The 13,461-nt window shown below is 38.7% G+C and overlaps 2 protein-coding genes across 2 annotated transcripts; both read right to left on the minus strand.

Moving 5' to 3' along the window:
• Positions 1-3,027: 3,027 nt before the first annotated feature.
• Positions 3,028-3,753, minus strand: LOC148296347 (uncharacterized). Its single transcript, XM_088248493.1, has one exon. The coding sequence runs from the start codon at positions 3,751-3,753 to the stop codon at positions 3,028-3,030; it is 726 nt and encodes a 241-aa protein (XP_088104619.1).
• Positions 3,754-6,586: 2,833 nt separating this feature from the next.
• Positions 6,587-9,019, minus strand: LOC148296348 (uncharacterized). The gene is made up of 5 exons (XM_088249429.1): positions 7,922-9,019; positions 7,753-7,837; positions 7,586-7,681; positions 7,081-7,487; positions 6,587-6,985 (listed from the first exon to the last, which is right to left on the minus strand). The coding sequence occupies exons 1-5, from the start codon at positions 8,887-8,889 to the stop codon at positions 6,841-6,843; spliced, it is 1,701 nt and encodes a 566-aa protein (XP_088105555.1). The 5' UTR covers positions 8,890-9,019; the 3' UTR covers positions 6,587-6,840.
• Between the last annotated feature and the right edge of the window lie 4,442 nt (positions 9,020-13,461).

Here is a 13,461-nt window from a genome sequence, read left to right on the forward strand (position 1 = left end):
ATGTTAAGATCAGCCAGAATGGCCTCGTCTTCAACACATTTCTCGTGCCACGAATTGATCAGTCTGGAATTATAATCTAGCTTGCTACTGACAGCATGTATTGCCTCTAATGGATCATCGGAGTCCCCCTCACTCCCAAATGATGTTGAAAATGGAAGGGGTCGACGAGTACAACGTGGAAATGGAGCCTGCAACTCCAATTTTTCATATTCGACTGTGTTGTTAGCGCCTGAAGAGGATGACATGCTTGAATAATCCTATTTGTTTTTAGAGGATGAGGATTGCATATGCAATTTCGTTTGAGGAAGGGGACATAGCTTTATAGACCAACATACTAAAGCTTGCGTGTAGTCAACATATGTACTTTATTTCAATTTTTAAAAAGAGGTGTCAGGTTTTGCTTTTCAAGCATGTCAACCTCATTACACCACTGTTAGTGGTTGAAAGAAACTCAATGGAAGTGACATCTAGTTAGTGAACCCAACCACAGTGGTTAGGATTAAACTTAGATTGTATCAGACAAAAAATTAATTTATACATTGTCAACCAAATATTTTTTGGCGGGAACCTTTTTATTTGTATTACTATCACATCCTTCATAGAAACTCTCCCTCCACGAAAAACTGACTCCTCCACCGAATCTCTCTCCATCGACTGAAACTCTCTCCTCCACAGAAACTCTCTCCCTCCATAGAATGGATTTACTAACCAAGTTTGATGTAAGCATAATAAACACCCCTCCAAACAAAGACCGCCTTCGACACGCAAGTGAGTCACCAGATAAGCAGTGTCACATTCCTAGACAGAATGACCATTTTGTTGGAAGTTTTGAGTCTGAAAGGGTTCTTGGATTCTGGAAGGAGAGGCATCTTCAACTTGGTGATGAAATCCAAAGGGCACGGGCACGTTTGGAATTTGTTGAAGGCCAAATTGAAGATGACAAAAGGCAGGCCAATCTGGATAGGGCGAAGTTGCAGCGCATGAAGCGTAGACACAAACGACTTCGGAGTGTAGCTGTTCAAAAATACAAGAACTCATCTAATGCAGTGGAGTCAAAGAAGCGTGTGATGCAAGCTGGATTCGACTACTTCCGGTCCTATGCAAAACTCGTCGTACCCGGGTTTGATTGGTCATCTATTACCTTTTCCGACGTTAACAAATATACTCACCAAGGGAAGTAACCATTTTGGTTATCGTGTTTGAGCAGAGGCAAATCAGTGGAATTGGAATTTTCGTTCAACTCTGCTTCAAACCTATTTTGATGCTTACTATTATGGAAGATTTCAACCTTCATATTTTGGTGTCTTTAATGATGAGAACACGTGATGCAACGTGGCCATCTACTTCAGTCATATGTTGCTGCCATGTCCATTTTTGTGTGATCACGTATCAGATTTGGACATGGTTGCATCATATGCAATGTTGCCTTTATTTATTATATGTTAGGGCAAGGTTTATGGAAAAGCATTTGTGAGTGCGTTTGTGACAAGGTTATGTTATTGTTTTTTTGTACTGGTTCATCTCCTACTATTGTTTTCTTCCTTTATATTATATGTTTGTGGAATCCCTCAAAGTTAACATATACTGTGAAAAAAATGCAGAGTGAATATATAATCACTTATATAGACTAGGACAAATATTCACTAATATTTTAAAATTGCTTGAGTGGTGTGAGGTTTTTCAAAAAAGTATGGCATTATTTTATGTGATTGGACATGATGGATATTTTGTACTGATTCCCGATGGACTACTTATTGAATACCTGTGACGGTTCATAACTCTAGACGCAGTTGCATATGGACTACTTATTGAATACCTCTGACATGTTCAAAGCCCTAGGCGCAGTTGCAATGATGGCTTCAAAGCAGTGTGCAATTATTATATATGTACATTATTATAACAAAACAAAAACAGATTATGTTACATCCTTATATTTGAAAGGAAACTATTTCTTGTCTTATTACAAATTATATAACGAATATTAAGGAAATATACTTGTTAAAGTGAACAAACATATATACTTAGGGTTAAGAGGAAAGTCAGTTCTCTGAAACAATTTGGATTTTTTCATTGCGAAATGGATGCTTTATAGGTTCCTCTAGTTTTATAACGTCACAAGGAGGCCGGAGTAATTTTCGGGGCATTTTTACGATTTTCCGACTATTTATTACAATTTGTTCAAGTTGTTTGCACTAAAAAACCCCAAATAATCGCAAGTTGACATATGGTGCGATCTCAGTGCATACCTTTCACCACTTGCACAAGTGTACGTCAGTTGCAACCAAACATTCTTGCTTTTTACCCTAAATTCTTATTTTATTGTTTTGCCTTACAAAATTCATAACTAAAAACACAAAAATGATAAAAAAAAACTTCCGAAAATTGCTACGAATTCATTGAGGCTTCATCTTTCTAACTGAATCCCCTGTTTCGTGGTGACGCTAAATTATTAGGATATTGTTGTTTACCCTAAATTATTATTATATGACTTTTTACCTTCTATATTTATTAATTTTATTGACCCTTAATTTTTTTTTTTTTGTAATTTTGTTATGCGAAAAGACCATTTCAGGTGCCAATTAGTTTCTCTCTTCTTCAATTTCTTAACTTCTAATTTTTATTAGGGTTAAGGGATGTTTTGAAAAAGTAAATGAAAAAAATACATGTCAACCATTGTATGGCATCAGAAAAAAATTAGTTTAGGATATGATAAGTGGGAAAATGTCTTTTCCAAGCACTGGTGAACAGACAGCTCACTCCATGCACGCCTTTTCGTTTACCAAATATTAAGATTGTAGTTGGGCAAAATATCTATGTCAGTAAAATATCATATTACCCATCTCTGATGTCAGTAAGCATTCAAGTATACAAATATATATACGTAGATTTATATATAAAACGGTTTATGACTGCACAAACACCAGACAAAATACATTAAAACCCAACATTTGGCCAACGTAGCCAGCCAACGTAGAACTGAAGAGAAGCAAGTCCAGAAAGCATAAAAACCTTAAAAACATACTACAACTAATTATAAGGGTATGGATTCCCTGGCACAACATACACACGCATTACCTTGAACCAAAAAACACTCTCACGGTGCCATTTGCATCGATTGCAACAAGTCCAGAACGAAGGATTTATCTTTGCTTCAGTAGGCCAGCCTTCAATAACAAAACACCATTCGTTGTTGTTACAAGCGCTGCAATGATTGAACTTAATGTTCCCATAGTAAAACATATCTACGATATGTCTTGCAACATTCCAAACTCGGCTTAATCTTCGTCTCAAAGCATCCCTGGTTCCTTTCATATCAATGTTGTTACGTTGATTCAAAGAACACAAAAATTCTAATGCATCCTCTTTTGACTGACCAATTCCAGACATGCCAAGAAGTCCAACTATATATGTCGCTTCCATATGGCCTGCCGTGGCTGCGATGCGCATCCCATACAACGCTTCCACGTTACCATGCATGAAAAACACTTCGAACGCCTCTCTAAATATCGACTCAGGGTTCTCGCAAGCTCTGCATTGTTGCAAGAAAAGCTGGACCGCAGGATTAGCGTGGTACCAGCTAGGATGATCTGGGTACTTAGCCATTGAAATGGTGTTCCACACTTGTGGAGTGTTTGCCAACGTCCGGAATAATGGGCACACAGATGCCATACGGAAGAGATCTTCTGAAGATTGGGTTGCCACGTATAACATCACTTTAAACCAAGCCAACTCCGGGATGAAGGCTTGGGGCATCTCCAAATGGATATGCTTCCTTCTCTTTCCTCCGACTGTAGTGAAATATTTGGAATTCATGTGTTTCTATTTTTTTGGAATGGAATGATTTGAGGAGTGGAAGAGGGGAGAAATGAGAATAGATGGGGTTTTGGTTCTGTTATAGGGTGTGTTTGTTGTACCGTTTGGAAAATGTGTTTCCACTTGAGGTTTTTCTCACTTGACCCTTTTTAAAGAAACTGAACCAACACCCTAAAACTAGAGAAAAACAGAAGAGAAGGAAAATATCATCGAAATGCAAAGTCAGACAGTCAAAAAGTAAATTAAGAACCTATATGCATAGCCATTTTTAGGATTTTCCCGCCCTTTTTATGTCAATGAAACAAATGTGACGGATTACTGACTAGTCACAGAACGTCCCATCACATAACTTTTCATTTTCCCACACCGAAATATAGTAGTAATGTTATTAAAATGTGATGGATGTTTATCCAACTAGTTGGTTTAATGAAATATAATGAAAATAATATAGGGTTTAGGGCAGTTTTCCCTCAATTTTCATATTGGGTTTTGGTAGTTAAATATTATATTGGTTTATGGGGTAAACGGTGCCCCATATCTGACGATACATGTGTCGAAAGCATGCCCAACCCACCCACAGACAGAAAAGAGGATATAATCGCATTTGGGCAGAGATGAGAGAGCTCTGAGTCCGAAGAGGTTTGAGTGAGAAGATCTGAGTGAGAAGGTATGAGTCCGAAGAGGTTTCAGTGAGAAGATCTGAGTGAGAAAAGGTACAAGTGAGAAGATTCAACATGTCTTCGTCTTCATCTCCCGCTCAAACAAAGAGGTGTCCGTACTGTGGAGCTGCAATGGTGCTTCGGGTTTCAAAATCAGAAAAAAAATCGAGGGAAGCCATTTTGGAAGTGCCTAACCTCCTATGTAAGTTTTCATTTCCAGAATATGTATGTGGGTGAAAAAAACCTTGGTCTAACTCTGACGCAATTATTTTGCATATATGATGCCTCCAATTAGGGAGCCACCAGTTGCAATGGATTTGAATGGGTTGATGTAACTTCCGCTCAAGCAGAACAGCCAGATGATACGTATGATGCTACGGTGCTGAATATGCTGAAGTCCATTAAGGATTTGGTATTAGTTTTATTACTTTTATCAATTTTAATATTATTTGTTCTTTTAATGACCAATTAAGTGCACAGTTTCAAGGATTGTAAAAGTTCTCCCCAAAAAGACATGTTGCACGCACCACCAATGAGTTTTCAAACCCATTTTGTAATATTTGTTCTTGAAATAGGTGGATTGGCATTGAGTTTAAATTATTGTTCTTGAAATAGGTAGATTGTTTATTGGCGTATACTAAAGGTTTATTGATTGTTTACTGCATGTATATCGCATGTTATAGCGCGGATATTGGATGTTTAATGAAGGTTTATTGATTGTTTACTGTATGTATATTGCATGTTATTGCTCGGATATTGGATGTATATTGAAGGTTTATTGATTGTTTACTGCATGTGTTTCGCATGTTATTTATCGGATATTGGATGTTTATTGAAGGTTTATTGATTGTGTACTGCATGTGTATCGCATGTTATTTATCGGATATTGGATGTTTATTGAAGGTTTATTGATTGTTTACTGCATCTGTATCGCATGTTATTTATCGGATATTGGATGTTTATTGAAGGTTTATTGATTGTTTACTGCATGTATTTCGCATGTTATTGTCTGATATTGAATGTTTATTGAAGGTTTATTGATTGTTTATTAGTAGGAAGAACAACTATTAAGTAGAATTTCCTAATCGATACGACTCCCTTATGGATGGTGAAATTAGGGGCTGATGTATATTGCATGTCTATTGCATATAGATTGCATGTGTATTGCGTGTATATTGCTTGTCTGTTGCCTGTGTATTGTTGTTTATTTCCTTCGTAAGCAATAAACAATCAATACACACGCAATAAATGTACGCTATGCACGCAATAGACAAGCAATATAGACGCAATAGACAAGCAATATAGATGCACCAATATACATTACTTTTATGCTACTGAGCTGCCCAAGACCAATAAAATAAAGAAAATCAACGAATTTATTAACCGATTATAAAGGAAAGAGGGATTCAAACCCGATGGGCGGTACGGAACCAATAAGAAGTTTTTATAGCATTGCAAATGGGAAATGTTTATTGAAGTTTTATTGAGGTTTATTGACAGTTTACTGAATGTTTACTGAAGGTTTACTGCATGTATATCGCATGTGTTTCTATAAAGAGGGCATGGTTGAATAAAACATTGGAGGCGAGGGCATAGCCGCCTATTTCCCTTACAGAATTACAATCAATACACATGCAACCCATTGCGATTAAGTTAAGGCATGGTGAACGGCTTAAAGATTGGGATCTGATATTTGGAATGGTGGCTTGGATAAATCATGACATATTACTTTGCAATAATGTAATACACTTTAAAAAGCCATCAGTCATTGTTCACATATGCAGTCTTCCAATCCCAATTCAATGCAGTTTGGTTAAGGTTATGTAAATGTCGTGAAGGAGTTAGGGCAATATTACAGAGATGTTTGTTTCATTAAATCCAAAAAAACTTTACACTCCAGATGCACATTCTATGTATGGGAATGGCATGTGCCTAACTTCAAAAACGCATATGCCTATCCATTTACATTTGCCCACGTGCACTAGATTTACAGATCCATTTACTTTTCTCCTCACTAAGCCTCTGCATCTCCATTTCAGATTCTTCATTTTTCTGTCTATGCTCTGCATCCAGCTACTATATACATTTAGCATAATATGAGAATAAACATAGCGTAGTATCACACTAATCAAAATGAAAGCATGCATCCGCTATAATAATATTTTGGTTCTAATTGTTGTCCAATAACTTAAACTTAAAATTATGTACAAAAATACACTAAGATTGAGAAAGACGAAGAAGAATTGAGGAGCAGAGGTAGAATTCGAAAAGGAGCCGTGGATCTGTATTGTGTATTTACATGACTTTCAAATTGGAGATTTCCAAAACCAATTTAATCATCACGTACCTGAACCCATTTCAACCACTATCATGGCATGTAAGCATCTCCCCGTAATATCTCTGCACCCAACTTCAACCGGAAAAAGGGCATGTTCTGCGCGGTGCAAGTAGCTAACAGAATCTCAGAGCTCAAAAGCTCAATGTACTTCAACACAAACATGCCACAATCGCCTCTGAAGCAAATCAAGAACTCGATCAATTCAAGTAATGACATTGTAACGTAATTGACAATTTCAAGTAATAAAATTAAAGAAAAAGTTGTGCTCACTGATTAGATTGTTGTGGAACATCCACACGTTCTATTGGCCATGGACACCACCAATCTCTGCTGCAGTCGTTTGTGTAAACACCTTCTTCATAAAAGTCGATGGAGTTGAGAAGATTTGGAATCGTAATTGAAAGCGGGGCGAGTTCTTCCTTTAACATCTCATCTGGAATAAGTGAAACCATTGAATCGTACACTTTGATTTCACACTTAACCAGATCAATCATTAGAGCCACCCAATGCTTATGCTTCGTCAACATACAAGGGGCATACACCTTATACACGTTCTGCCAATCCGCCCCACACGCAGGAACCTTGCCATTTACAACGTTCACTAAACTGTTTCTAATTTTCCACCCAGCCTGCTCTTTTTTTCTTTTATTATCCACAAAGCAAGTATGGATGTGATTCTGTGAAATAGAAAACAATCAATGGTTAAACACCTCCACAAAGCAAGTATGGATAATTTGTAATTATTAACTGCACTTGGTCAAGCCCTATGACATACCATGAAAAATACATCGGTCGTTGTCCAGTTCGATATTTCTACAACCTCCAAATCTTGTTGTCGCTTCCGGATGAGATACAACCCCAAATCAATGTGCTGCACATGTTTTTCTGGTCAATCTCATAATCTATGTACATTAAAACAAATGCATAATCAATTAAACTTACATCTCCTGTCAGCCAACCGTCAGCTTTTACGAGGGAAGCGAAGAATTCAATCTCAGCTTCCACGTGGCCAAATTGCATCACTAAACTGTGAATATAACAAAGTTTTAGATCACAACAATTTAAAAATATATACACTAATGCCTTCTATCTTAAAAAACAAGGGACTTACTTTGGGTTATGGCGCCATTCCCAACAAAGTTTTAGCAATTTCACCATATCATCATGCGGAATCGCCTTCATTGGGTCTAACATCCGAAGTCGGGTTGTCTCTGGCACAGTTTTTTTCACCAATTCACTAGCTTCAATGATCTTCCACATAGGAATAATCCTCTTTCTCTTTCGTAATTGGACCCCTTGTTCCACAGCTTTACCTTTATCATTCAACCAAACGTTCAACTCAGATAGCACAGCTGTAGGTTGATCCAAATCAATATCCCCAAGAGTCAACTCAACAGTTGTCCCCGCCGTGCTCTCACCAATGTCATCACAAACCAAAACAACTTCATCATCCGCTTCCTCACATTCCTTTATTTGCACTTCCTTTTCCTCACTTTTTTTTCTTTTCACTTCCTTGCCCTCCCTTCTTTTTCTTTGCAGATCCTCTCCATCACTACTTTTTCTTTGCAGTTCCCCTCCGTCACTGCTTTTTCTTTGCAGTTCCTCTCCCTCACTGTTTTTTCTTTTCACTTCCTCTCCCTCACAGCTCTTTCTTTGCAGTTCCTCTCCCTCATTGCTTTTTCTTTTCACTTCCTCTCCCTCACTGCTCTTTCTTTGCAGTTCCTCTCCCTCATTGCTTTTTCTTTTCACTTCCTCTCCCTCACTGCTCTTTCTTTGCGCTTCCTCTCCCTTGCTGCTTTTTATTTTCACTTGCTCTCCCTCTCTTCTTTTCCTTTGCGCTTCCTCTACCTCACTTGGTTTTCTTTGCACTTCACCCCCTTCAATCCCCTCCTCGTCCTTTTCCTCTCCCTCATATCTGTTACTTGGCCCTTCATCCCATTCACTATCATCCATTTCGTTAGATCCCTTAAATAGATGTGAGATGGCACAACGATTCGTCCTCTCTTTCAGTAAAGCTAGGTCCCTCCTTACTTCCTGCTCAAACTGAGGACCTAAACAGTGGTTCAAAAGTTTTTCCATCCGTATGACCTTTAACTCAAGGACGTCATTTTCCCGCTTTACTTGAAACAACTCGGACCTCAACAAGCTTACCAGCTTGTTCAACTCATCAAGATCAGCACATGAAGAAGGAATTGACTCTGCCGAGACAACAGCAAGGCGATCCTGTGGCCAACTCCAATATGATTGTCTCATTTCCTCTTCACTAGGACGTAGTGCCCGCAACTGAACTGACTGTTTCAGAATACAGACAATATTCATATTCAATCATTCTACTTAATAATTTCATTGAATCTTATAAACAGTTTCAAGGGCTGCAAACCAAACCTCTTTGCTCTGGAAAAAATAATTTTTCAACTTCCTCATCTCGGGCATAGACGTAGTCGTTCTCCATCGCAAAATACGCGGGACAGCTGTTGGATCAACAACCTTGCAGTAATTCAGGTCCACCATTCTAGGAATTAATTCATATACCCAAATCTACACAATTCACAGGACAAAAATCATTATTTAAGTTTTAAAGTTCACAAAGCATAACTGACATGAACATTATTACCATGTACCTGGAAAGCATACGTGAAACCTTTAAAACTCCACCCACCCCTTTGCACTTCACCATGCTTATGCTTCTTGCCCTTCTCATTTTTCCGGCTTGTTCCCGTTACCTTACTTTTCCCCTTCTCTCTTCCCTCTTCATTTTCAAAGCTTTTCGTATACTTTGTTGGTGCAGAAAATAGACTGTCTTGGGTTTTGTCAAACGACACCGAACCCCACGGATACCTGTTGAACGCATCCAAGTCCTCTACAAGGGTCAGGTAATTTACATTGATGTTCAAATGCTTGTCCCTTCCCAAAACCACTAACTCAGCAAAGTAAACAAGAGCTAGCTTGTAGACGTCATCTCTCTCTTTGCACCTCATAAATGCTTCTTCTAAAGCATTGCATGTAATTCCTTCGTCTATAAAATATCTTTTCTGAAGTCTAATTTCAGCACTTTCTCCACTGGAAACTTCAGTCACTTCCCCAAAACGAAGCCCCGAGATCAAACAGAAATCCTGACGAGTAAACTGAGCAACGTCGCACCCTATTAAGAAACTCAGTCCATCCAAGTCTTTCACACCCTGCCCCGCGACTCGACGCAACACAACTCCATGCACAATCTGCCCGCTAAACTGAATCTTGTCTATATTCAGAAGATGGCCAAAGCATGATGTCTTGAATTGTTCTAATTGTTCCGCACTCAACTTCGCTCGAATTGCAGCTAGGGTTGAATTTGCATGTGAGCAGTTGTTCACCCGTGACGCATATGCCTCTGACTCTGGCCATACCAGCTGCACATTGGATCCCATTTCCTAAAATACAAGATGAAATAACGTTAACACATATACTACCACCACGTATTTGCACAATCATATTGGTATTTAGTATTTACATAACTAGTCAACCAGGCACATTACAAATTTTATGAAGTACATGCGCATAGGGATTACTGATCACAGCCTTTAACATCATCAAAGCAATATGACAAATTTTGTGCAAATACCTGTTAATGCAATGATTCTGTGAATTACAACCAATAGCATGTGTTTTATTTTTGGATACAAACTCCAATCAATGGTTGATGCATGAGTGAGTGTGAGTGCAATCTAGGCAAGTTCTGCACTTCACACACATGACAATTATTGTCATCTCATACACAACACAAAATAAATAAATAAATAAGAAAGATAGTGGAAGGAAGCAAAGCAAAGCATCTGCTTGCTAAGCCATTGCCACATCCTTCTTTCTTTCTAGCTTTTTCTTCAGTCAGCCACTATGATCATGGATCAACCTTCATTTCAAATGCTTTGCACTTTTATTCATGACTTTATTATTATATCTACTCATTTTTCACAGGCAAATTTAGCAACAAGGGAAATAATATTTATTTCAAAATATATATATATTCTAGCGCTAGAGATATGTTATTGACATGTTATTGACTTGAGGGTCTCCTCCAATTCAACACCATTATCTTATTCATATAATTATTGATATGTTATTGACATGTTATGTACATGTTGTTGACTTGATTTTCATTCATTTTTTAACATATACACAAGCAAAAATTAACATGCAAGTGAAGCACAAGGAAGAGATGCCAAATCCAACAACATTGATGGTACAAATTGGGGAAAACCTTTACTCTAACCCTAAACTCAAATTCCATAAATTACTCACCAAATGCTGGTTATTGAACAATCGCAAGGTGTCTGTGCGGGGTCTTTGTGCGGCTTTGCTCCACAAATGGAACCTTTCACTTCCAACAAATACGGCTTCTCTCCTTCCCCTTCCACTGCTTCGCCACTTCACTGTTTCGGAATCCACGCCTTTGTCCCTTCCACTCAAAATAAATACTTTTTCAGGGTTTAGAGAAGGGAGTTGCGTTGCGTTCAACCGTTGCCTTCAACCGTCGTTAACCGTTGCCTTCAACCTTTTCTCAGAGCTTAGCAGTTTCTCAGAGCTATGGGTTTTAGAGTGATGGGTTTTTTCTGTTCAAACTTCGAACTGATTTTTTCTGTTCAAACTTCGAACTTGCCTCTTTTTTTTTTTTTTTGGGACCAACTTCAATGCTGGATATTAAATTCGGGTTTGGGTTCCTCACCGACCCGATTGCAAAACTTTATCTCAATTCTCCCTAGCCTTTGGATTGATCTGATGGCTATAAAGTGAACCCCTTATAACTTACCACTTATAACTTTCCACTCATTATAGTCTGACCTCAAGTCAAGTCAAGACTGTCAGAGTCTTTCCAACCCAAGGCCGTCCTCGGCCCATTTGGTGATAAATTGGCTTAATATTCAGCATGACAGCTAAGTCTCGGCCCATATCGAGCATTTTGCCTGGTCGTGGTCGTTAGTCACAGTCACGATATTATTGGCCGAGATCGTTGGTCAAACAGACAGCAGATAATGGCCATGACCTACTCGAGAAATGCAGAAGTTGGAGGGCATTTGTGAGACCACATACTTTCGGCTACCATTTTATTAGCCAATTATAAAGACTTCAAATAGGATTATCTTCCCCAAATCAAGGATCTCATTTTCATAAAATCTCCTCGATTCACTCCACCTCCTTATTCAAGAGACAGAATAATTCCCTTCCATATAGGGATTATTTTCCACAAACCATACCAAAGATGGACACCCTATATAAAGATGGTATCACAACACATATGAGGTAATTCCAAAAACCCTAGCCAAAAGCGTAAAGGCTCACACCACTCTTTCTCTCTCCCTCTCTCACGGATCCGCGTAGCTCCATCCTTTTAGTTAATATGCATTTCCTCGAGACCATTTATTTATTTAGGCATCGAAGGGTCTTTGGCCAACACCCTCCGGGTGTTCTCCATTGACTGCCATTTATTTTGTAGGGTTTGAGGAAGAAGAGGATCGAGAGAGAAGAGGATCACCCACAAATATTCTCCCGGAAATTATTTGTACAAATATTGAGTACAAATCCAAACACTATGGCAACTTCCTCAATTACCTAGGGGACTTGCATACATGATTAAAGATGTATATATGTAAAGTCTAGTCTCCATATTCTCACTATCCTAGTTCTCAAAACTAAGCAATAACTGAGCCATGCATATCGTATGTACTGATTCAAATTTTTTTTAAAAGCTTAAGAGAGCAACTGGCTCAATTTTTAATTAAAAAACAGCATACACGTTTACTATATTTAATGGAGTTCTTATGTGCACACGTGAGTTAGGCTAGTTAGTTAGGACAATAAGCCCACTCCTTTGCACCCATATATGAAAAAACGGAGTTATGATGCTAAAAATGGACATGTAGAAAGGGAAAAGTTTTCACATACTTTTGTGGAAATGCACCTTTTAGTTTTATAGTTTCTATAAAGAGGGTTTTTTTTTTTTTTTGGGTCAGAAAGATCACTTCAAAGAAACAGAGCCACCAAAGGGCCAAATAGAAATACAAAAAGCCAGCATAAGGCAAAGGGAAAAAACAGAGAGAACGAACTACAGAGACCAAACATAAAGAAATAAACAAACGCAGAAGCAAATAGCTACCAAAACGAAGCACCCTCCAGTAGGCCATGACCACGCTAGGGGGCCAGGGCAACCGCCACGAGAGAGGATCAGGACCAAGGAGAGTGGGTGGGGGTGTATTCACCCAATTACTAGAGCACAACCTCCGTTTGGCAAGATTAGCGGCGGCATCGGCAACACCGTTAGCTTCACGACGAATCCAGGACCAATTCAAAAGATTAAAACTCGTACTCATATTTTTAATTTCCACGAGAAAAGGGTAAATTTTTCAAACCCCCAAATCAGGATTTCTCCCACATGCATGCACAAGCTTCTGGCAGTCATTTTCAATGATGATATCTTGGAGTCCCAAGGATTTGGCAAGCTTCAAACCCTCAATGGCAGAAGCATCTTCCATCTTCGCGCTAGAGGAATAGGTACGGCTTGCAGCAGCAGCAACAAAAGAGCCACGCCAGTCTCCAATGACCACCCCAATTCCCAGCAAGATTAGCAGAAGAGAAGGCGCCATCAATGTTTACCTTGTAACATTGGGGAGAGGTGCG

The sequence above is a fragment of the Prunus avium genome, chromosome 2 (assembly GCF_965620075.1).
Source record: "Prunus avium chromosome 2, drPruAviu1.hap1.1, whole genome shotgun sequence".
Classification (NCBI taxonomy): domain Eukaryota; kingdom Viridiplantae; phylum Streptophyta; class Magnoliopsida; order Rosales; family Rosaceae; genus Prunus; species Prunus avium.

What these genes read in the sequence shown, in the direction of transcription:
- LOC148296347 (XM_088248493.1), bottom strand. Translation starts at nt 3,753, where the DNA reads ATGCCCCAAGCCTTCATCCCGGAGTTGGCTTGGTTTAAAGTGATGTTA.
- LOC148296348 (XM_088249429.1), bottom strand. Translation starts at nt 8,889, where the DNA reads ATGGAAAAACTTTTGAACCACTGTTTAGGTCCTCAGTTTGAGCAGGAA. An exon ending in GAATGGCGCCATAACCCAAA is followed by an intron (nt 7,838 to 7,921) that starts GTAAGTCCCTTG and finishes TTATATTCACAG; the next exon opens with TTTAGTGATGCAATTTGGCC. An exon ending in CGACCGATGTATTTTTCATG is followed by an intron (nt 7,488 to 7,585) that starts GTATGTCATAGG and finishes TCTATTTCACAG; the next exon opens with AATCACATCCATACTTGCTT.